The sequence below is a fragment of the Nilaparvata lugens genome, chromosome 11, assembly GCF_014356525.2.
Source record: "Nilaparvata lugens isolate BPH chromosome 11, ASM1435652v1, whole genome shotgun sequence".
In the NCBI taxonomy this organism is placed as follows: Eukaryota; Metazoa; Arthropoda; class Insecta; order Hemiptera; family Delphacidae; genus Nilaparvata; species Nilaparvata lugens.
Window position 1 is genome coordinate 30,200,159 of NC_052514.1, and position 22,677 is coordinate 30,222,835.

Sequence of the window (22,677 nt, forward strand, 5' to 3'; positions counted from 1 at the left end):
TGAATTAGTCCAGCCAATTAGACATGGAAAAGGGGGTGTGCTTGCAATTCATGTTGTAGTTCTAATTTTTTAATATATTGTTTGGATACATAAGTCCAGAACCAATTTTTCATGCAAAATTTCCTTGTGCTAGGTACAGAGTGGCCCAAAAAAACTTAGTATTTTCTAGTCATTTTCCAGTTTACTGCTTTTTCCGCCAAATTCTGTAATCGGACAGAAAATTATATCTCGCCTTTTTTTAGATTATGAAATTATTATTAAAATGAGATCATTCGGAATTCTCTAACTTTAATCGGTACAGAGTTACTTAAAAAATGAGTAAAATTTCAAGAAAAGATCAATATTATTTTGATGAATTTTAGTTTTTGATTAACAATATCTTTCGATTGTTAGAGCTACCTGTTAATCCCTCTGGGCGTAATATTGTGCTCTACAATCTGAGACCAGGTAGAGCGCTCTATGTCATAAGCTATGTTGGTGGAAAACAATAATAACTAGTAGTTCTGTGAACAGTAGACCGCGCGCTCAGTAAGTTACATTGACCTGTTGTTATGTTTTCTCAAGAATTAATAAATAGTTTATCAATTTAAAATGTCTAGAAAAAACCTAATTAAACATAGAGCTTTTTGTCCTATCGTACAGTGACATGTCGTCCCGGAATGTGAGTTTGAGCGCTGTTATCAGGTCTGGCTGCAACTATCTACAACGTTGATGGAAAGATACATTTTCAAGATGTTAGATGTTTTTGAACGGGTAGTATTATAGTCCACTAGATAGCTGATATTTATGGTGAATAATTCTAAAGTCTGATTTTTACGGTAATATCGGCGTTCAAAGGAGACTCCTTTTCCTTTTGTTTTATCCTTAAAATGCAAAATTTCAAAAAAACCCGTATGTATACGTCGACGCGAAATTCAAAAAGGAACATACCTGTCAAATTTCATGAAAATCTATTACCGCGTTTCGCCGTAAATGCGGTACATAAAAACATAAATATAAACATAAAGAGAAATGCAAAACCGTCGACTTGAATCTTAGACCTCACTTCGCTCGGTCAATGAATGGAATAGAATGACTTTTGGGACTCATGTGAAAATGTATCAAATTCAATTTCTGATTGATACACTCTCAGTTCATTAACTCATCATTTGAGAATCAAATTTTAGCTTCCTTTAAAATTTTTCAAAATTAATTTATTCTTATATTGTATTTTTCCTGAAGGCTTGACCCGGAGATTACTGGGGATATACCAACCCTTAAAAGTTACTTTGACAAGAAATTCAATTGTAAAGTCAATTCCATTTAGGGTTAATGATTCATTCCATTTGATTATAGTATTAATTTATTATTGATGAATCTTCATACATCCATTTAATATAATAGATAATATACATACTATTATAACGAATAAGATTTATTTTGTATTTAATATGTTTTTCATTATTTCCGCTTCTGAAAGCATCAAATCTTTGAAGTTGTTATCGAGTGTTTACAAATGATTTTCTTGGTTTGTGACTATTAGATGGAATGCAGCAACTTGAGAACGACTCGAACGTGGATTCTTTAAGAACAACAATTAAGATTTGCTGTCAATTTCGTGTGCAGATATCATTCAAAAATTATATTGGGTTGCATCATAAAAAACATAGATGAATATGTTGCAATGAAATAAAAATCATCCAGTACCCTTTCATATTTTGACTTATGACAGCCATTGGTAATGGCCCATTCCAAAACAAAAGCATTTCTTTTGTATTTTAAACATGTTCTGCATCAATAAAATGATGTACAAGGGGACTGGATGATTCTTATTTTATTCCATTAGGGTAATAGTAGTGAAGAAAAATTTAAAATGCTTATATTATAGTAGCACTAACCGCGATCAACTTTCTTGAATTAGCAACATAATTTGCAAAGTGCTGATTCGGGATTAATTGACCTCGCTTTCTACAACCCTACAACCCAGCATAGTTCATTCAAAAAATATTTACAAATTCAAGGTATAATATTGCAAGATTATTATCGAATATAGTCTATTAACTTGACAATTTTTCAAAAACCGGAAACTTTAGTGTTCTCAATCTTCACCCGCCGGTATGGCATCTTCTAGTCTTTTGATGAACTTGACTCTCAGTTCTGTGACATTATCCCCTTTCAGCTGATCTTGCACGAACCATGATGTCACATCCATTTGTACCTGGAACCCATAAAAGTTTAGATTATTCAAAATATTTCGTCATAAAATAATACTTTTTCAACTTCAGCCACATGGAAATGAAAAATAAAATGACGCAAACTATTTCAGAGGAATTTAAGAATTAAGTATTATAAATAATTTCTACTCAAGGATGGTGGAAAATCCTATTTTTCTTTCTGTCTTGCAGGAATTTCATAGTCACAGATATACAATCATAAAACCATCTCAAGTATTTTAATCCAATCGATTTTTTGTGATGTGGGAGCATTAGTTAACCTAACAAGAATTTTCACAATACCAGTAGAATATAAAGTACTGAAGCGTTGAAATAAGGTAGCATTGAAGTAAATAATTCAATGCCCAACATGTTTTTCACTAAGGGCACGAATCCCGAGCTCGGGATTTATGTTCTAGACTTTAAACAGCTGGAGTCAGAAAATAGGCTTCCCAAAACGGGGCGTAGTCGCAGTAAATAGTTGCAGCAAAATAAATCTTTATTTTCTCATTTCTATATTTGGAAACGTTTTTCCTCGACGAAATGAAACATTCTTAAATAATTCAAAATAGCTGAAGCTTTACACTATTTTCTCTTTATTTTATCTTGTTTCAATTTTCTAGTTTTTCGAAATTTTAATTTAAACGTGTCTACGACTACGCCCCGTTTCGGAAAGCCAATTTTCTGACTCCAGCTGTTTAAAGTCTAGAACTTAGCTAAATCCCGAGCTCGGAATCCGGCCCTAAACCTTCTAAAGCATATCAATTGATCATGTTCTACACAATTGATTTATCCTTCTGAGGCTTGAATATTTTCATATAAATTGATTCATATCACAAGTATTGGTTGAATAAAGTTTGTGATTTCAGATTTCTCACATTTAGCAGACAAATTTTGCTTATGTCCTGATTGTAAATATTTTTTGACATTTCCTTTTATAGGAAATTCTATCTGTTAGGGTGCGTTCATGTGAGAGCTGTGATAAGCGATACTAGCAATGCATATACAGAGTGAGTCATAAGTATGGAAACACTTCAATAAGTTGGAGACTGTCGTAGATAGAATACTGTAACTTTCAGGATAAGTTATTGGTCGAATACTCTACCTTTTGACGTACAACTGAATTTCAACCCCTCATGGGGGTGACTTAGGGGTTGTAACTTGAATATTTTAAATGGAAACACCCATTGTGTGGTACATAATTTTAAAGGTCGTTTTAAAAAAAGAAAGGTGTAATAAAAGAGTTCTATGATGTTGTATCCAAAATGGCGGATGATTGAAGTTTTAGTTTTTACTTCAAGTAAAATTCATTACTTGTTCATTTTGGATACAAGCATCATAGAACATTTTTATTGATGTCATATCTCTTGTTTTAAAAAGGTCTTTAAAATGATGTACCACGCAATGGGTGTTTACATTTGAAATATTCGAGTAACAACCCCTAAGTCACCCCCTTGAGACGGGTTGAAACTCAGTTGTACGTCAAAAGATGGAGTATTCAACCAATAACTTATCCTAAAAGTTGAAGTATTCTATCTACGACAGTCTCTAATTTATTGAAGGGTTCCCATACATATGACTCACTTTGTATAATTCCGACGTGCTTTCTGATATATGGTGATTCCTGTTCATGGTAGAGCTGTGATGGAAATCACGCTTGGGTCCTGACCATAGTTATAGCTCAGTAATTTTTCTCAGCTCCTTTGCCAAGGACCCAAATATGGATGTTGACAATTTAATAACACATATTTTTTGAGACCAGCTTTGAGATAAGAGTAATGGAAATCACCACAATAAATGTAATGTACCTATTCAATGTAGTTTTAAAAACGATCTATTATCATTAAAATAATGAAGCATTCATACTTGCAATAGTCTGTTTGACAAGTTTTATTTTGAAAATTCAACATTTTAATTACTCTAATGAATGATTTTAAATTTAAATCAAAATATGTATATCGATGTCCTTGAAACCGACTTTTGAATATTAGCATTATTCGTTCTCCTGAGATAATAATTATACAAGTCCTGGAGGAAATTAGAAATTATCGTCAATATGTACTTGAAGGTTTCTATTCATTCATATTCATTCTATTCATTCATTCATATGAAGTTTTCATATTCATTTAATTTTTTGGATGATATCTAAAATCGTTTTATAAATGATTGAATTCTCCAAACATATTCCTATCAACATTGATAGGCTTTGCACAATATTTACGTCTTCCACATTCTAATAAATAATCCTTTACTTTACATCATTTGATGCAAACATCAAATCCCCTTCTAAACACTCATCACGAATTCGCTTATAAAAATGAAATGATACATCAATTAATTCGTTCATCAAACTCATACCAATAAACTTTTTTAGCGCAACTGGAGTCGCTGCTGTGTCAGCGGTGTCTCTGCTAGTATCTTCGCAAATGAAGCAGCTTGGACATGAGCAGACTCTTATTGCAGCTAGTATCGCTTATCACAGCTCCAACATGAACGCACCATTAGTCATTTTTACATGTATTTTGATCTGATTGCAATTTGAACAATACATTGCAATAATTATTATAAAATGTGAAATATAGTTATTCAATAGTGACAAAAGAACGTGGCTGAAATAAAATTTACCATTTCGCAAGCTCCTCTCAAGACTCCCGTCAAAACATTCATGTATTTCAATCCTAAGCAATTATCAGGCAGCTCCACAAACTCTGTGAGGGGATTGGATTCGAACTGGAGAGAGAATTCGTCACCAGCTGAGCTCCAATTTGTTATAACTGGAGAAATGCCCAAATATAATCTGAATCCAGCCTGAAAAATCCACAAGGTCGGTGAAAAAGAATTACAATAAATTGAGAGTTTAAATTCTTGCTGATTAACCATTTTGGTGGAACTACTGGATAAGAATGGGTATAAATGTATTGCTTACTGAAGGTGTAAGTGCTTAGCGGCGAAGTGACTCAAGATCTAAGCAGGCGACTCGAGATGCGTCGTTGTTACAGCCGTGACGGCTGGAGCACATAACCTATAAACTCATTAGATTAGATTAATCATTGGATTTTTATGTTGTATGAACGTTGAAAATCGTATTGCAAGTCACTTTTTACTAGGCTGGGTATTCTAACTGTAATCAGCCACTTCCTCCTCCTCTGCCTCATGTACGTCAAGAAGAATCAAAATTTGTTGACTCGGACTCACCACAACACTAGGCATCGTGAGCTGTTTGATGTCCCCAGAGATCTCGGTTATGCTATAGAAGTTCAGCAGTCGCACCTCATCGTGTTTGAGAGAGTTGTGAAGTTGTGATCGGTTTCCTGAGAACCAGGGCTTATTACGATGTACAGGGATTTGTTAATGATGACCTGTCTCAAATGTTATCAGACTAGTGACATTATGTTGGAGAGCAAGGCATTGCATGATAAATAATTTCTGATTTGAACTTGATCAATGCCTTCTTGATCAAATAGTGTTTTTTCGTTTTTGTTATTTTATTCATGATATATGATACCATCGATCCTACAAGTGTGGGTAATGGATGAAGAATAAGGTATACGTTATGGTGGCAGATGAATTAGAAGTTTTACTACTTTACTGCTTTTACTACTCATATCTAATGGATCATCGAATCTGATGAATTTATAGGTTATGTGCTCTAGCCGTCACGTGTCTAACCACGCGTTTCAAAACGCCTGCTTATAGCTACGCGTCTCGAGACGCCTCTGAGGAATTGCACCTTATGGAATTGTTAATTCTATATCAATTTTTTATTATACAATTTACAATTTTAAATACAAGTGCCTTCTAAAATGGAACATTCAATCCGTACGTCTGTATTATCAGTAGTATCAGCTTGTAGGCCAACTTCGTAGGCTAAGCTTGGACAACAGTCGCGTCTTTGACCCGAGTGTATGAGTGAAATACCAGCCGACTACCAGAATATGGTGTCCCTAATGAAAAATTAAAAAGCAATTTCTAGTTTTATTATAATTCAATATTTCTTATGAAAACTCAGAATTTTTTATAAAATTTTATGGCATAGGTACCTGTATTTTCTCTGCAGTGTCTCTGAAATCATAACAGCGACCGGTTCCGGTTCTAGCTAGATAATCTTCAATAAGTCGTACACCTATGTTGTAGCCCATTCGTTCTAATTGTTTGTTAACATCATCTGCATTGTCATAATCTTTCATGAGCTGCGAAACTAGAGCTCCATAAGTCAAAGTAAACAGCTCTGAATTCTGGAAAATGGAAACAGCATACAGTAAATAATTAGTTGGAAAACATATTGTGACGTGAAGTAGACTATTAATAGGATTAAGGATAAGGAGTATAAAACAAAGTGAATTACCTATAGGTAGGCCTATACATTTTAAGTTTATAGTAATATTGTGTTTGATGAATAAACATAATTTCAAATAAGGCCTACCTATTTGAATAAAAAAATAATTAGAAAATAGACTGGTTTTACAATTTTACAAATAAATTATAGACATTTACAAAGCTGATATAACGCAAAGGCCATTATAAAGTAATATCAGATATGGAAAATACGACTCCATCATACTATCTTATTTTAAATTCCTAATTTACAAAGATAGAAGATTACCACTTTCTTAGCATCCAATCTTGTTCCTTGTCTTGACATGGTGATAATTAAAAACTACGCTTTAAATATTTTAAAATAAATTTCAATTCAAAATAATATCACAAATATATATATTAAGGTTAGTTGGTTAAGATATCAAATCAAATGAAAACATGACAGTGCGATCCATCTGTGCACGAATTACTTGATTACGTCAACATACAGTCATAATGCAGCTTTCTTCCCTGGTAATCATAAATAACAATACTTAGGTTTAAAAATTTTGTTCAATTTTCCACTATTTATATTTGATTTATTTATTTGATAAAAATAAAAAAATTAATAATCGATTGACTGCTCATCGATATCAGCAAAACGTTATTAAAATATTAAACGCTTTCACTTTCACAGGTTATGTGCAGACTTGTATATTGAACTCAAACAAATTGGCCATTTTGTTTATGATTGGAAGATAAAAGGTCCGCTGCAGATTTTATTTTAGTGCAAACGTTAGACTAATTTATTATAATTATTGAGCTAATTCAAGGTGTCAACTCAGTAATCGAATCCATCGTAAGTATAACGTTAAAATTCTTTTCTTTTCACTAATAATTACTGAATAGAGCTCTCCTTCTCCCTACTGATTGATAGGCCTATTATGTGATAGATAGAATGGTATTAAAGCCATAATTATGATTTTCATTCTTTTAAAAATTATACTTTTTGTTAAGTTATTCTTATTTTTGCTTTCATTTGTTTTGATTTTTTGTTTATAAATAATACATTTTTATTAGATCAGGAACACACAGATAGACACAGCTAGCCAATACTGTACAAGTTTTAAAATACAGTATCTACTATAAACGTCTCGGTTGATGACGGGAATAATTTTTAATTAAATTGGCATGAGATGAATCGTATTTGTAATATTTTCTTTAAAGGAGATGGAACGCCCCGAAAGGCCCTCACGGCCTGAGAAGCCTAATAGAGATCATCTAAGGAACTCTATTAGAATAAGGAGAAGAATTACGTCCATTCTCTATGGAATGGGATCGCAGGACTCTTCTGATTCAGAAACAGGTTTGTACTTACTTGTCTAACAGTACCTCAATTTAGTGTAGATTGGCGTTTGTTTTGTAGTACTTCATTAACTTCAATTTTGTAGATTTGAATTTGTATTAAAGTTATAAAACACTTCTCTCCAAAACAATTTAATTCATTATACTTACACTATGTCTCTTTTTGCACTAATAATTTTTTTCATCTATTTCCTAAACTTGATATACCTCATAACTTCATATATATTAATATTAAGGTACTATGAAGACGATTTTTACAGGGCCTTGATTAGGGGCGTCAATTCCGAATCCTGGGATCCTGCACTAATTCTGAATTTCTGATACCTAGAAATATCGGGGACATGTACTGTCAATCCATTACTAAGTACCTACATATTGTCAATATTATTTTAATTTATCTAATCTTGATTTTTAATAATCCATATTATATAGGTTAGCCTACATTGATGAATGCTTAATGTCAAATGAATGACACATTAAAATCCCTGAAACAGTAGAAAAACATGTGATTTATGATCAAACTTTACTATACAAAACAATTTTACTCACTTAATATTACTTTTTCTCTATCCTGGGGGCCAGTCCCGGGATCCCACGATTGGTATTTGCGATACCGAAATCCCAGAAAAATCAGGTTCGGATGACATCTCTAGCTTTGATTTACATGAAAAGTCACTCTATAATCAAGTGTGTGGGATCAAAACTCCAGGTGTTGATATTTTTAATAAATTATTTATTCATTAAAATTTGAAACACATACACCGTATGCCATAATTTGCATCAAGCTTTCATCCAAGAACTGCTGAACACCATAATCCCCTTTAGGATTTCAGCCGCAATCCTTTCAAAAGCACTCACTCCTAATCAACTGCTTCACCTCTCACCTGTGCCACAGCTTGTTAAATTTGTGCAGCGCAATTATCACCTTGGATTACCTTTTTCTTCATCAATACCAGATGGTTTTAGAGTTTATTATTTACAATTTTCACAATACAACTAGTGTGATGGCAGCAATGGTTGAACAAGACTTACCAAATCGCCCAAAAAATATTCCTAGATAGAATAAAATGGCTTTCTCTTGAGCCTGCAATCGATTATTGAGTTGAATGCTGTTATGTTCAACCTCTTCGACTCATTTGGCAGTCTATTGAAGATACGCAAGGTTAAAGCAGGAAATGCATCACGTGTCTTGACAAAGTATGGCACATTTATAAGACCTCGTCTTCTAGTGTTGTGGCCATGGAAGTCCCTCCTTGTGTTGAACCTTCCAAGATTGCTCGCACAAACATAGCACACATGTATATGAAATGACTGTAGATGGTCATTACACCTGCGGACTGGCAGAGAGGTCTACAATGATCCAGGGAGCCACTAATACGGACAGCCCTCTTTTGCAGTTTGAACACATTTCCACACGCAGAAGCATGACCCCACAGCAGCAGTCCATAGCATGGAAAAGAGCATGCTACACCACCAGCAAGTAGGGACTCGCACAAGTCTCCATTAAATGATTACTCATCTTCAGCAACTAGAGACAGATTCGGGACAGACTCTTGGTCACTTGTTCAATGTGGCTAGCCCAGTTGAGTTTTGTATCTAAGACAAAGCTAACTTTATATGCTCTTTGTCAAACAATCATATATATTTGTAATATTTTTCAATTTATAAATTATTATAAAACTTTAATCGTATCATTTCGAAAATTCTGCTTAATTACTGCTGGGTGAGCTTGTATTACGTTTTTTTTTTTTTTTTTTTGAACCGGTCACATCAAGGATCAAACTAGTTTCTTTTCAAGTACCCACTTGTTGGAAATCCAATAGAAGCCTTGCAGCTGTGGCAGTCATCTGTGGTCTGGTTTATTGGAGGTCAGTCATCCTCCCAAAACTCCTTGATAGACTATTGTAGAAGCCTTTTCTAGTGGATGGATCTTTTACAAAGGGTAGAAGCGGTAGAAATAAATCAAACATTCATTTTACAAAAACATGCAGTATCCAATTAAGAATTGCGGGAAGTGATTTGTAAACTCATAAAATATATTTACGGAGTCAGCTTTTTGAATCTCCATTCGTCCAACAGGAGTAGCAGGCGCATGAATATTCTCTTATGAAGGCTATGCGCTCACAAGTTAGTTAAGACATGATCAGACACATTTAGTCACAATACTTCACATTGTTACTTATGACGCAATTCATCACACTGATTAGTCTTTGCAATGAAATATCTCTAAACGTGTCTTTCCTCCAAGTCTAATCGTATAGAGCGTGGCAGTTGTGGTCAGTGTAAATTCATTTTCGTAGAGTTTAAATTCATTTTTGTAGTTGTAAGTTTAAATTCAGTGATTTGTTGCTCGTTCAATCAAAAGAACTGATTTACAATCCAAGACTGAAGAAGCTCCATAATAGGAATATGGTCGAAAGAATTTGTTTATTATAATTTTAATAATAAAAAGCGTTTTCTAAAATTTGTGTCCTTATTTGTCAATCTATTTTGTAAAAGTTCCAGCAGATAGTTAAATGATTCCAATGTTAATCGTGTGTAATCATGAAATTTTTCTTCATCACTTTTCAGTTCTAGAATAAAATTCTCCAATAGGGTCTCTTGTCAATGGATGAATCCAGTGTTTCCGATTTGCTCTTTCTTGCAAGCAAATCCTCTCCCAAATCATAAGCGCATCGGTCCGTCATGACTAATGTGACTGATTGGTGTGTGTTGCTTCAATATGACTGAAGTTGTCTGGTCTAGCCTTGTCTAAAGTTTTCATGTCTTGTCTTGTCGCGACTAACTGGTTTGCGAACGCGAGCAGTACGCAAGCTGATCGCAAGTCGCATGATTTGGGTTCGCGCGCATCGAAATGGCCAAGCTCATCAATGGAGCACGTGGCATGCTCGCGTTCTGATCGAGATCTCCGTACTTATCGAATCCTTGATCGAGAAACGCGTGTTTGTTACGCAGTGCCTTATTAAACATAAGACAGTTGTATATAAAATCCCTATTGATGTACTTTAATAAAATAGACTTGATACGTTATCAGATATCATCCATACCGGTACCTCAAATCAAATAGCTTTTTATCCACAAAAACATAATACAAATTTATAAAATTCATTTACACATTTAAAAGTGAATACTCTCCACAAAGACTTGAGTCTGAGATAATGTTCTCATGTTTTGTACATATTATAATTAAAACTATTGTAATTGAATCTACTAACATTCTTCAGTAAATCAAGAATATAAATTGCTCACAATGAAATTCCATACTGGTTATTAGTATATACAGACAAATATATAAATAGTAGCTTAAAGGCTATACTACCATTATAAATGGCAAATTCACTATGAGTTCAAGTTCTGAATAAGAAGGCGGATTGAATCAGTTGCTCTGCAGCATCCCTGCCAATTTCTAATAACCATCTACTCAAATGTTGCTTGTATGTGTTAATACTGTAATTTTCCGACTGTTTTAAATGATTGGGAACCTTTCTATACAATATATGACAAATGTATTTACTATTATTTTTAAAGCAGTTATGTAGGAGTTGGGGATGGGCAATACCAAAGTTAATTAGATTTCTTGTATTATGAGTATGAACTAAATTATCGAAAATGAGGTGTTTGTTGTAGTATATGTAATTCATTAAAACTCGTATGTAAAGCTGTCTAATATTAAAAACTTGAAACTCTTGGTAAACAAGATTAGATGGGTAGCGATAGTCTCGCCTGAGACATGTCTTGATGATTGCTCGCTGTGCCACCGCCACCGGCTCCAAGGCAAACGAGGAGGCTCCACCCCAAGCTATGAAACCATACATAAGAACTGACCGGATATATGCGTAGTACGCCACCCGCAGTTGATGTAAAGGGAGGACCTCTCTTAGCTGTCTGAAGGCATTTATCATTTTGCGCACTCGCTGCTTCAGTGACATAGCTTGTGGAGCCCAGCTTAATTTGTGATCAATCAGAACGCCAAGGTACCTGTACTGCAATACCCCTCATTCACACGTAGTGGACTGATACTCATCACATGAGTGGAACCTATCCCACAAGATATAGTTTGAGTTGTGGCTATGCTACGCCTCAGATGGTTCATGGAATGGAGCTCTGAAGGCTTTTCATCTAGCCCAAATGGTGTATATGAATCTACCAGCCGAGATAAAGGCGATGCATGTAGGTCATGGAGGCATGCAGGGTTACCGTGTTCAAGCGATTGGTGGAGGGTTGGATTTACCGCTTGGGCTGGGAAAGGTCAGAAGGCCTGCTTCGGTCGGTATATTGGCCCTAATATAGTTCTAACAGGTGTTCTTATTTTCCTTTTTCCCCGAATTTTCGCTTTTTGTATGTAGTTTTTTCCTTTCATCTCTTAATTTTCATTTTCTCTTATCTTCAATGATAAGTCACCGGGTTATCTACAGGTCTCTATTATTAACATATTCCCTAAGTTTAATGTTAGATTTTTCTACTGAGGTGCATTATTCACTAAATACATTCTGTAATTCTGCTATCATAGATACATAAACCTACACTAGTTTGATCTACTACCAAAAGTTGCTTTATTTTCAGTTATTTATTTTAGAGTATAGCTAGTTGCATTTAGTAGATCTTCATTTGTAAAAGTATTTAGGCTCGTTAGGCTGACCGGAACTCACCCCTACACAAAGCTATATAGTCTTTGTATGGGAATTCCATCCATTTCTCTATTACAATTATTGTAATTGTATTTATTACTAGCTGGTAAACCGTGCTCCGCCCGCAAGGGGTTTAAATTGAAAACTTGACGTACTTGAATCTTGAAGAACTGAAAGTAGGCCTATAGCCATCCTGAATAACCTATTTGGAAACCAGAAATACACCCTACCCGACGCGCCCATCAGTTTCAAATATGTTTCATATAGATTTAGTAAGACTGGAAGTATGTAGACATCAGATTTTTTATTTTTGTAACATATTTTCTAACAAAATTCCGATATATTTCATCAATAGTAAATTAACTAAAAATCTTCTCGAAAAAATATCTGAATGGGCTAAGAAAAATATTTATTCAACACTTCCCAAATTCTAATAATTTAATGTAATAATTTATAATGTAAAGATATGGAACAATTATTCTCATAGATGTAGCCTACGGTACTGTTGTCAATCAGTTATGGCATTGATAATATCACGTGGTATTGAGCAATGATTGTTTGTCAGAATATTGGCGTTTTATTCATTTTGTTGTTTTGGTTTGTAGCCGGATGGGATATCTTATTTTTGTTTTTGTCTTTATATTTTTATTTTCTCTATACTAATCTTATTGTTTGAAGTTTTATCATTTTGCAAGAAAGTTTAAATATATATATATATATATATATATATATATATATCGAAAATGAACTCACAGCTAGCGCATAAGTTCGCTTTGCTAGCTGTGCCAATTCTATTTATTCAATCGAAATGTATTATTCATTTTGATGATTATGTATCTACTGAGTATTTCAGTTATTATTGTATTAATGATTTGAAGTATTTCAAATGATTTTGTATTTTGGCAAAATAAAGATTTTTGATTTTAATTTGATCCTTGGTAAATTAGGAATTTATATGCAAAATTTCAAGGGCTTTCTCCAAGTGACTCCGTAGCTTAGTTGGTAGCGAGCGGGTTAAATGCTAGTACAAAATAAGTTGTAGTATGCTTTACAATTTTTAATTGTTGACGATGTGATAATAGAAAATGGGAGGGGACTAGTAATTCTATAATATATTATATTAATCAGCAGAGTGTAGAAATATGAAAGTGAAAAATGTGTATTTAGATGAGTGAATTTGTGGTGTTTGCAGAAGACTTGAGTGTGAACCGACGCTTGACGTCGGGTCGGAGACACGACTCGGGGGCACCAGCAGACACCGCCATGATGCGTCACCACTCGTCACCCCCTGCACTCGGCCTCTCCTCACCTCCCTCCCGCAACTTCCACGACGCCATCCGCTCAGAGCCAAACAACCACGGTGTCATGTATGCGATGCGTGAGTACATAGGCCTACATCACAAATCTTCCTATGGGTTTTCTTTTATATTACGTCCTAAGAACTTCAGCTACGGAGTATAAGACTAGTCTGGTCAATAATTTTACATAATTAACACTCTCTCTCTTTCTTTGGTTAACAGTATCAGTTGAGCTGGTTGGCAGCAACTCTCCATACCTCTCTGTCATCCGCCATCCTTTTGAGGTCTCTGTAGTTGGCACATCTCACATCCTTATTCAGTTGTTCTATGCTTTCCTCCTCGCGCATTCCTCCTCTCAGTCAGTCCCTCCATTATTATTTTTGTTAGTTCCTCATGTCGAAGAATATGACCAACTAGTTGTGCTCTTCTCCTTTTTACTTCCCTTGTCCTATTACCATAGGTAAGGAAAGTATTGCTTTTCAAAAAAAATTAAGGTACCCTAATTTCTAGTTTTCTATACGTTTCACGGTCCAATAACATGAGTCCAAAAACATGATTTTTGGGTGTTGGTCTGTGTGTGTGGGTGTGTGTGTATGTCTGTGAACACAATAACTCCATTCCTAATTAACCGATTGACTTGGAATTTTAAACTTAAGGTCCTTATACCATGAGGATCCGACAATAAGAAATTCAATAAAATTCAGTTCAAAATGGAGGAAAATGACTAAAAATCGAAAACGGCTCTAACGATTTTCTTCAAATTTATACCCTGTATACCTATTTATAAACCCTATCAAATGACATAAGTCTCATTTCTGGGAAAATTGCAGGAGCTTCGTAATATTCCTGAGAGAAATGGATTTTGTTTGAATTTCTATCACGATTTTCTCAAAAATGACTTGACTGATTTTTTTCAAATTCATACTCTGTATAGTTATTTATCAGCTCTATCAACTGGCATGAGTCCCCTTCCTGGGAAACTATTAGGGTGTCCACCCCATCCTTGAGAAGTGGACTTTGTAACCTCCTTTTCGTGCATGAGGTAGGTAGGTAGGGCAGTTTATTCAAAAGAACAATCATAGTCGAGATATTTTACCTGTAGAACAGCTGTTTTGACAACTTAAAAAAAATCATCAAATTTCACAATTTACACAAAGGAAAATGTACTCTGAAAAGAATGTATACAATAGTATGATCATATAGGGCCAGGGCCGGTTTCCGAGCTCGGGATTTAGGTAAGTTCTAGACTTTAACAGCTGGAGTCAGAAAATTGACTTTCCAAAACGGGGAGTAGTCGCAGTAATAGTAACAGCAAAATAAATCTTTATTTTCTCATTTCTCTATAATTGGAAACGTTTTTCCTTGACGAAATGAAACATTCCTAAATAATTCAAAATAGCTGAAACTCTTCACTATTTTCTCATCATTTTATTTTATGTTCAATTTTCTAGTTTTCGAAATTTAATTCAAACGTTACTATTACAATGATTGCGACTTCGCCCCGTTTTGGAAAGTCAATTTTCTGACTCCAGCTGTTTAAAGTCTAGAACTTACCTAAATCCCGAGCTCGGAAACCGGCCCATAGTTTTGAATATGACATTGTAGCCGCGGTGTTACTGCTGAGCAATTTTATTCGAGGGTTATTCCCCTAAATTATTCTCGTTTAAGAATGAGGCTTACAGTTCAATGAGCAAGGAAAGTTGTGTGAGTGTACCACACCAGATTTTTTTATTTCTTCTAGTACTTCATTCGTTACCTTCTCTCTCCAACTGATCCTCAGCATTCTTTTGTATAGTGAGGTCCACGTTATAATGACAGTATTTGATCAACTTTGGTTTTGCTATCCTTGTCTATCATTCGACATAGCCGGTGGTACTATCCTTTTCTAGGTCCACACCGATGCCAATTATGTTTTTGACAGTGTAGAAATATAATTAATTAATGCAGAGAATCGTCATCGCTATTCTTCTATCTTTATCCACTGCCATTATAAAGTGGACCTCACTATAGCACCATGTCTCAAAAGCAGAAATTCTTCTCTCTTCTTTCACACCCATCGTCCAAGCTTCACTTCCATAGGTTACAATGCTCTAAACATACGTTTTGAGTAATTGTTTTCTCACCTCTAGACTCAATTTTCTTGCAGTCAATGCCCTCTTTTTATTATTGAATGCATTCTTTGCTTAACAAATCCTGCTAGCCATGTCTTTACCACTTCTTCCATCGTGATCTTGCTTCCGAGATAGTTGAACTTTACTTATTTTATGGTTGGTTTAACCTTTACTTCTTTTTAGTCAAACTTTCTACTTCTTTTACATCTTCATTCCTCATCCTTATTTCTGTAATAATCTCTCTGTTTCTGCTACACACTACTATTTTTGTTTTGAGTGCGTTTATTCTCATGCTGTATTCTTTTTCCATAGTTTCATTTGTTATGCACTAATCAACATTAAGTTTACGTAATTCAACATCAAGTATATCAACCTAGTCTTGGTTTGAAAGGAACTCTTGTACATTATAAAATACTTTATCAACTAAATATTTTTTCAAATGCTTTTTTGAAGATCTTTAAAACATCGTTACTTTTAAGGATTTGTGGTAACTTGTTATTAAACTTCCTTCCAATTTAATCTAGTTTTTGTTCTAATAACCTAATATTGTTAGTCATTATATGATAATCTGCTTTGTCTCGTGTATTGCACTCTTGTATATTCGAATTTTCGTCCATGCCACTTGTTTTCACATACATTATAACTTCATATACAAATATGGTACAGTTAAAAAGCCAAGTTTTTAAAATAAAAGTCTTAAAGAATCTAACCTTTTCACTTTCTCTATACACTTGAGTGCCTTTTTTTGAATCTTAAACACTCTGCCAAAAAATCAATTTGGTTTTAGAGAGGGGATGAGAACACAGGAAGCAATTGCTGCTTTTGTTCAAGAAACAATCTTAAACTTGGATGTAGGTAGGAGACAAATAGCTATTTCTCTTGATTTTGCAAAAGCCTTTGATACAGTTTGCCATGATCGTCTACTTGATTGTCTCCGTAGCCTTGGTCTTGAGGATGTGGCACTGGGATGGTTTTGCAGTTATTTAAAGAATAGGCAACAATGTGTTAGAGTCAATAACACTGTTAGTGAATATAAATCTGTTAAAATGGGAATCCCGCAGGGAACAGTGATTGGACATTGCCTCTTCCTGATCTATATTAATGACTTTTGTAACCTTAATTTAATCAATGGGAAAATATTGTCATTTGCAGACGATGCAGTTTTAATTTTTCATGGAGAAAACTGGGCTAGCACATATGACTCAGCTGCTAGGGGACTGGGAGAAGTAAAAAAATGGCTTGATAGAAGAAAACTGACTCTGAATTTGTCCAAAACAAAATACATCTCTTTTCCTTGAATATACAGAATCAGCCAGTTAATATGTCACTTGTTTTGCATTCTCCAAATTGTCTTAGTCATGTAGATTTAGGGTGTTCAGTTAATTGTAATAAAATAGAGAAGGTTAGCAGTATCAGATATCTTGGAGTAATGGTTGATCAGCATTAAAGTGGGATGTACATTTGTCGCAGCTTACTACACGATCTAGAAAACTTATTTATTTATTTGTGAAATTACGTTCTGTTTTGCCTATGAAAGTCATGAAGATGGTGTACAGTCACTGGCACAGTCATTGCTCCAATATGGTATTGTGGGTTGGGGTGGTGCATATACAAATGTTCTAAAACCAGTAAAAACAATACAAAATTTAATATTAAAAATTATTCTGAAAAAGAATAGAATGTATTCAACAAGATTGGCTTTTTTGGAATTTTCAGTTATAAGAAGCTATCACTTTTTCATTTCATTAATAGAACGGATTGTGCTATTACAAGACGGGAGGAGTCAGGTCTGGTTACTGTTCCTAGATTATTGACTACTGCTGGTCAGCGTAGCTTCATATATTTATCTCCATTATTTTTTAATATTCTTCCAAGTAATTTGAGAGGTTTACTCGCCCAAAAAAACTTGGACTACATTTGAAAAAGTATCTGGTTAGCTCTCATGGCTGGGATAGTGCCGAGAATTTCTGGATTACATTCGTATAGTAATTATTCCAATTGAATAGATTTCATTTTGTACCACATCTTATATCATGTTATACACTAGGCTAGGCAATATCAGGTCATTATTATAATTTACAAATTTTGTTGCATCTAACACATATTGTATGTAAATATATTGATCTATTATAGCATCACTGATTTATCTTGTTTATTGAAAGGATTTGATTTTAGTTGTTAATGTATATACTGTAATGTTAATTAATAATAAGTAAGTAGTCAAAGTACGGCTGCTCCTTCCCCAAGCTCGAGCTTGCTCTTTTGGGAAGTAGTTCCTTATGTTTATTTGTATTTCCTATTGATTCATTTTGTTGTTATATTTCTAAATTGTGAATTATTGTAATGCTTTTTCAAGGAATAAATAAATGAATAATAATAATAAAAATAGGCCTACATATTAAACATAGTAGTACACACTATAATAATATTAGAAAAATGAGATGACATAATATTATTTTAATATTAGTTTAATATTATTAAAAAGATAACCGGAACCTCAACTCGAATATCAGCTGTCATAGCCATCTTAAAACAGGTGTACCATCGTCAATTTTCAAGATATTTTAAAAAATCTGGTCTCATTGGATTCACAATAAAATGGCGGATCGAATAGAGCATTCTGCGTAAAAAGGGGGGATGAGCTTATACGCCCTTTTTACGTAGACCGCCTCAATTATACAATAGTATGATCATATAGGGCCGGTTTCCGAGCTCGGGATTTAGGTAAGTTCTAGACTTTAAACAGCTGGAGTCAGAAAATTGACTTTCCAAAACGGGGAGTAGTCGCAGTAATAGTAACAACAAAATAAATCTTTATTTCTCTATAATTGGAAACGTTTTTCCTTGACGAAATGAAACATTCCTAAATACCTGATTACAAATGAAATAGACAGTTTGAATAGCTTGTAGAGAATTTATTATTTAAAAGTCTAGATCATTACTTACATGATTACATAGAAGAATTCTTGAAGTTTTTATTGAAAATTTACAGATGTTCAATGTGTGCACCATTTGCAACACGACAGATATCAACACGGTAGTCAAATTCTGACCACACACGACTAAGCATCTCACGGTTAACTGTAGCAAGAGCATTTGTGATTCGTTGTTTAAGATCATCGATATCAACAGGAAGCGGTGGTACGAAAACTCTGTCTTTTACATAGCCCCACAAGAAAAAGTCGCAGGGCGTTAGGTCCGGACTACGAGGTGGCCACGGCTGAAACACAACGTTTTCCTCACTTGCACGGCCGATCCATCGTCTAGGAAGATGTTCATCCAGATACCCTCTGACGTCTGAGTACCAGTGAGGCGGAGCTCCATCTTGTACAAAAATGAAGTTACAACTATCTTCATGGAGTTGAGGCATTAACCATTCGGTTAACATGTCCAGATAAATTCTTCCGGTTACTGATGGTTCTTGGAAGAAGAAAGTTTAAATATATATATATATATATATATATATATATATATCGAAAATGAACTCACAGCTAGCGCATAAGTTCGCTTTGCTAGCTGTGCCAATTCTATTTATTCAATCGAAATGTATTATTCATTTTGATGATTATGTATCTACTGAATATTTCAGTTATTATTGTATTAATGATTTGAAGTATTTCAAATGATTTTGTATTTTGGCAAAATAGAGATTTTTGATTTTAATTTGATCCTTGGTAAATTAGGAATTTATATGCAAAATTTCAAGGGCTTTCTCCAAGTGACTCCGTAGCTTAGTTGGTAGCAAGCAGGTTAAATGCTAGTACAAAATAAGTTGTAGTAAGCTTTAAAATTTTTAATTGTTGACGATGTGATAATAGAAAATGGGAGGGGACTAGTAATTCTATAATATATTATATTAATCAGCAGAGTGTAGAAATATGAAAGTGAAAAATGTGTATTTAGATGAGTGAATTTGTGGTGTTTGCAGAAGACTTGAGTGTGAACCGACGCTTGACGTCGGGTCGGAGACACGACTCGGGGGCACCAGCAGACACCGCCATGATGCGTCACCACTCGTCACCCCCTGCACTCGGCCTCTCCTCACCTCCCTCCCGCAACTTCCACGACGCCATCCGCTCAGAGCCAAACAACCACGGTGTCATGTATGCGATGCGTGAGTACATAGGCCTACATCACAAATCTTCCTATGGGTTTTCTTTTATATTACGTCCTAAGAACTTCAGCTACGGAGTATAAGACTAGTCTGGTCAATAATTTTACATAATTAACACTCTCTCTCTTTCTTTGGTTAACAGTATCAGTTGAGCTGGTTGGCAGCAACTCTCCATACCTCTCTGTCATCCGCCATCCTTTTGAGGTCTCTGTAGTTGGCACATCTCACATCCTTATTCAGTTGTTCTATGCTTTCCTCCTCGCGCATCCCTCCTCATGTCGAAGAATATGACCAACTAGTTGTGCTCTTCTCCTTTTTACTTCCCTTGTCCTATTACCATAGGTAAGGAAAGTATTGCTTTTCAAAAAAAATTAAGGTACCCTAATTTCTAGTTTTCTATACGTTTCACGGTCCAATAACATGAGTCCAAAAACATGATTTTGGGGTGTTGGTCTGTGTGTGTGGGTGTGTGTGTATGTCTGTGAACACAATAACTCCATTCCTAATTAACCGATTGACTTGGAATTTTAAACTTAAGGTCCTTATACCATGAGAATCCGACAATAAGAAATTCAATAAAATTCAGTTCAAAATGGAGGAAAATGACTAAAAATCGAAAACGGCTCTAACGATTTTCTTCAAATTTATACCCTGTATACCTATTTATAAACCCTATCAAATGACATAAGTCTCATTTCTGGGAAAATTGCAGGAGCTTCGTAATATTCCTGAGAGAAATGGATTTTGTTTGAATTTCTATCACGATTTTCTCAAAAATGACTTGACTGATTTTTTTCAAATTCATACTCTGTATAGTTATTTATCAGCTCTATCAACTGGCATGAGTCCCCTTCCTGGGAAACTATTAGGGTGTCCACCCCATCCTTGAGAAGTGGACTTTGTAACCTCCTTTTCGTGCATGAGGTAGGTAGGTAGGGCAGTTTATTCAAAAGAACAATCATAGTCGAGATATTTTACCTGTAGAACAGCTGTTTTGACAACTTAAAAAAAATCATCAAATTTCACAATTTACACAAAGGAAAATGTACTCTGAAAAGAATGTATACAATAGTATGATCATATAGGGCCAGGGCCGGTTTCCGAGCTCGGGATTTAGGTAAGTTCTAGACTTTAAACAGCTGGAGTCAGAAAATTGACTTTCCAAAACGGGGAGTAGTCGCAGTAATAGTAACAGCAAAATAATCTTTATTTTCTCATTTCTCTATAATTGGAAACGTTTTTCCTTGACGAAATGAAACATTCCTAAATAATTCAAAATAGCTGAAACTCTTCACTATTTTCTCATCATTTTATTTTATGTTCAATTTTCTAGTTTTCGAAATTTAATTCAAACGTTACTATTACAATGATTGCGACTTCGCCCCGTTTTGGAAAGTCAATTTTCTGACTCCAGCTGTTTAAAGTCTAGAACTTACCTAAATCCCGAGCTCGGAAACCGGCCCATAGTTTTGAATATGACATTGTAGCCGCGGTGTTACTGCTGAGCAATTTTATTCGAGGGTTATTCCCCTAAATTATTCTCGTTTAAGAATGAGGCTTACAGTTCAATGAGCAAGGAAAGTTGTGTGAGTGTACCACACCAGATTTTTTTATTTCTTCTAGTAGACAACCTCTCTCTCCAACTCTTTGAAACACCTCTTCATTCGTTACCTTCTCTCTCCAACTGATCCTCAGCATTCTTTTGTATAGTGAGGTCCACGTTATAATGACAGTATTTGATCAACTTTGGTTTTGCTATCCTTGTCTATCATTCGACATAGCCGGTGGTACTATCCTTTTCTAGGTCCACACCGATGCCAATTATGTTTTTGACAGTGTAGAAATATAATTAATTAATGCAGAGAATCGTCATCGCTATTCTTCTATCTTTATCCACTGCCATTATAAAGTGGACCTCACTATAGCACCATGTCTCAAAAGCAGAAATTCTTCTCTCTTCTTTCACACCCATCGTCCAAGCTTCACTTCCATAGGTTACAATGCTCTAAACATACGTTTTGAGTAATTGTTTTCTCACCTCTAGACTCAATTTTCTTGCAGTCAATACCCTCTTTTCATTATTGAATGCATTCTTTGCTTAACAAATCCTGCTAGCCATGTCTTTACCACTTCTTCCATCGTGATCTTGCTTCCGAGATAGTTGAACTCTACTTCTTTTATGGTTGGTTTAACCTTTACTTCTTTTTAGTCAAACTTTCTACTTCTTTTACATCTTCATTCCTCATCCTTATTTCTGTAATAATCTCTCTGTTTCTGCTACACACTACTATTTTTGTTTTGAGTGCGTTTATTCTCATGCTGTATTCTTTTTCCATAGTTTCATTTGTTATGCACTAATCAACATTAAGTTTACGTAATTCAACATCAAGTATATCAAACCTAGTCTTGGTTTGAAAGGAACTCTTGTACATTATAAAATACTTTATCAACTGAATATTTTTTCAAATGCTTTTTTGAAGATCTTTAAAACATCGTTACTTTTAAGGATTTGTGGTAACTTGTTATTAAACTTCCTTCCAATTTAATCTAGTTTTTGTTCTAATAACCTAATATTGTTAGTCATTATATGATAATCTGCTTTGTCTCGTGTATTGCACTCTTGTATATTCGAATTTTCGTCCATGCCACTTGTTTTCACATACATTATAACTT

At 34.6% G+C, this 22,677-nt stretch overlaps 3 protein-coding genes across 8 annotated transcripts in view; 2 read left to right on the forward strand and 1 right to left on the reverse strand.

The window, feature by feature from the left end:
* Window positions 1–1,948: 1,948 nt before the first annotated feature.
* On the reverse strand, window positions 1,949–7,381 carry LOC111059049 (trafficking protein particle complex subunit 3). The gene is made up of 4 exons (XM_022346653.2): window positions 6,796–7,381; window positions 6,233–6,427; window positions 4,818–5,000; window positions 1,949–2,197 (listed from the first exon to the last, which is right to left on the reverse strand). The coding sequence occupies exons 1-4, from the start codon at window positions 6,832–6,834 to the stop codon at window positions 2,078–2,080; spliced, it is 537 nt and encodes a 178-aa protein (XP_022202345.1). The 5' UTR covers window positions 6,835–7,381; the 3' UTR covers window positions 1,949–2,077.
* On the forward strand, window positions 7,206–13,957 carry LOC111059046. The gene is made up of 3 exons (XM_039438123.1): window positions 7,206–7,347; window positions 7,716–7,854; window positions 13,674–13,957. The coding sequence occupies exons 2-3, from the start codon at window positions 7,719–7,721 to the stop codon at window positions 13,940–13,942; spliced, it is 405 nt and encodes a 134-aa protein (XP_039294057.1). The 5' UTR covers window positions 7,206–7,347; window positions 7,716–7,718; the 3' UTR covers window positions 13,943–13,957.
* A 5,822-nt stretch (window positions 13,958–19,779) lies between these two features.
* The window catches only part of LOC111048207, a 43,429-nt gene continuing 40,531 nt past the window's right edge, over window positions 19,780–22,677 (forward strand). For all 6 annotated transcript variants that reach the window (XM_039438124.1, XM_039438126.1, XM_039438127.1 and 3 more), the window contains exon 1: window positions 19,780–20,004. In XM_039438124.1, the coding sequence (XP_039294058.1) occupies window positions 19,794–20,004 (211 nt within the window). In that variant the 5' untranslated portion in view covers window positions 19,780–19,793. The remainder of the gene's footprint in view (window positions 20,005–22,677) is intronic.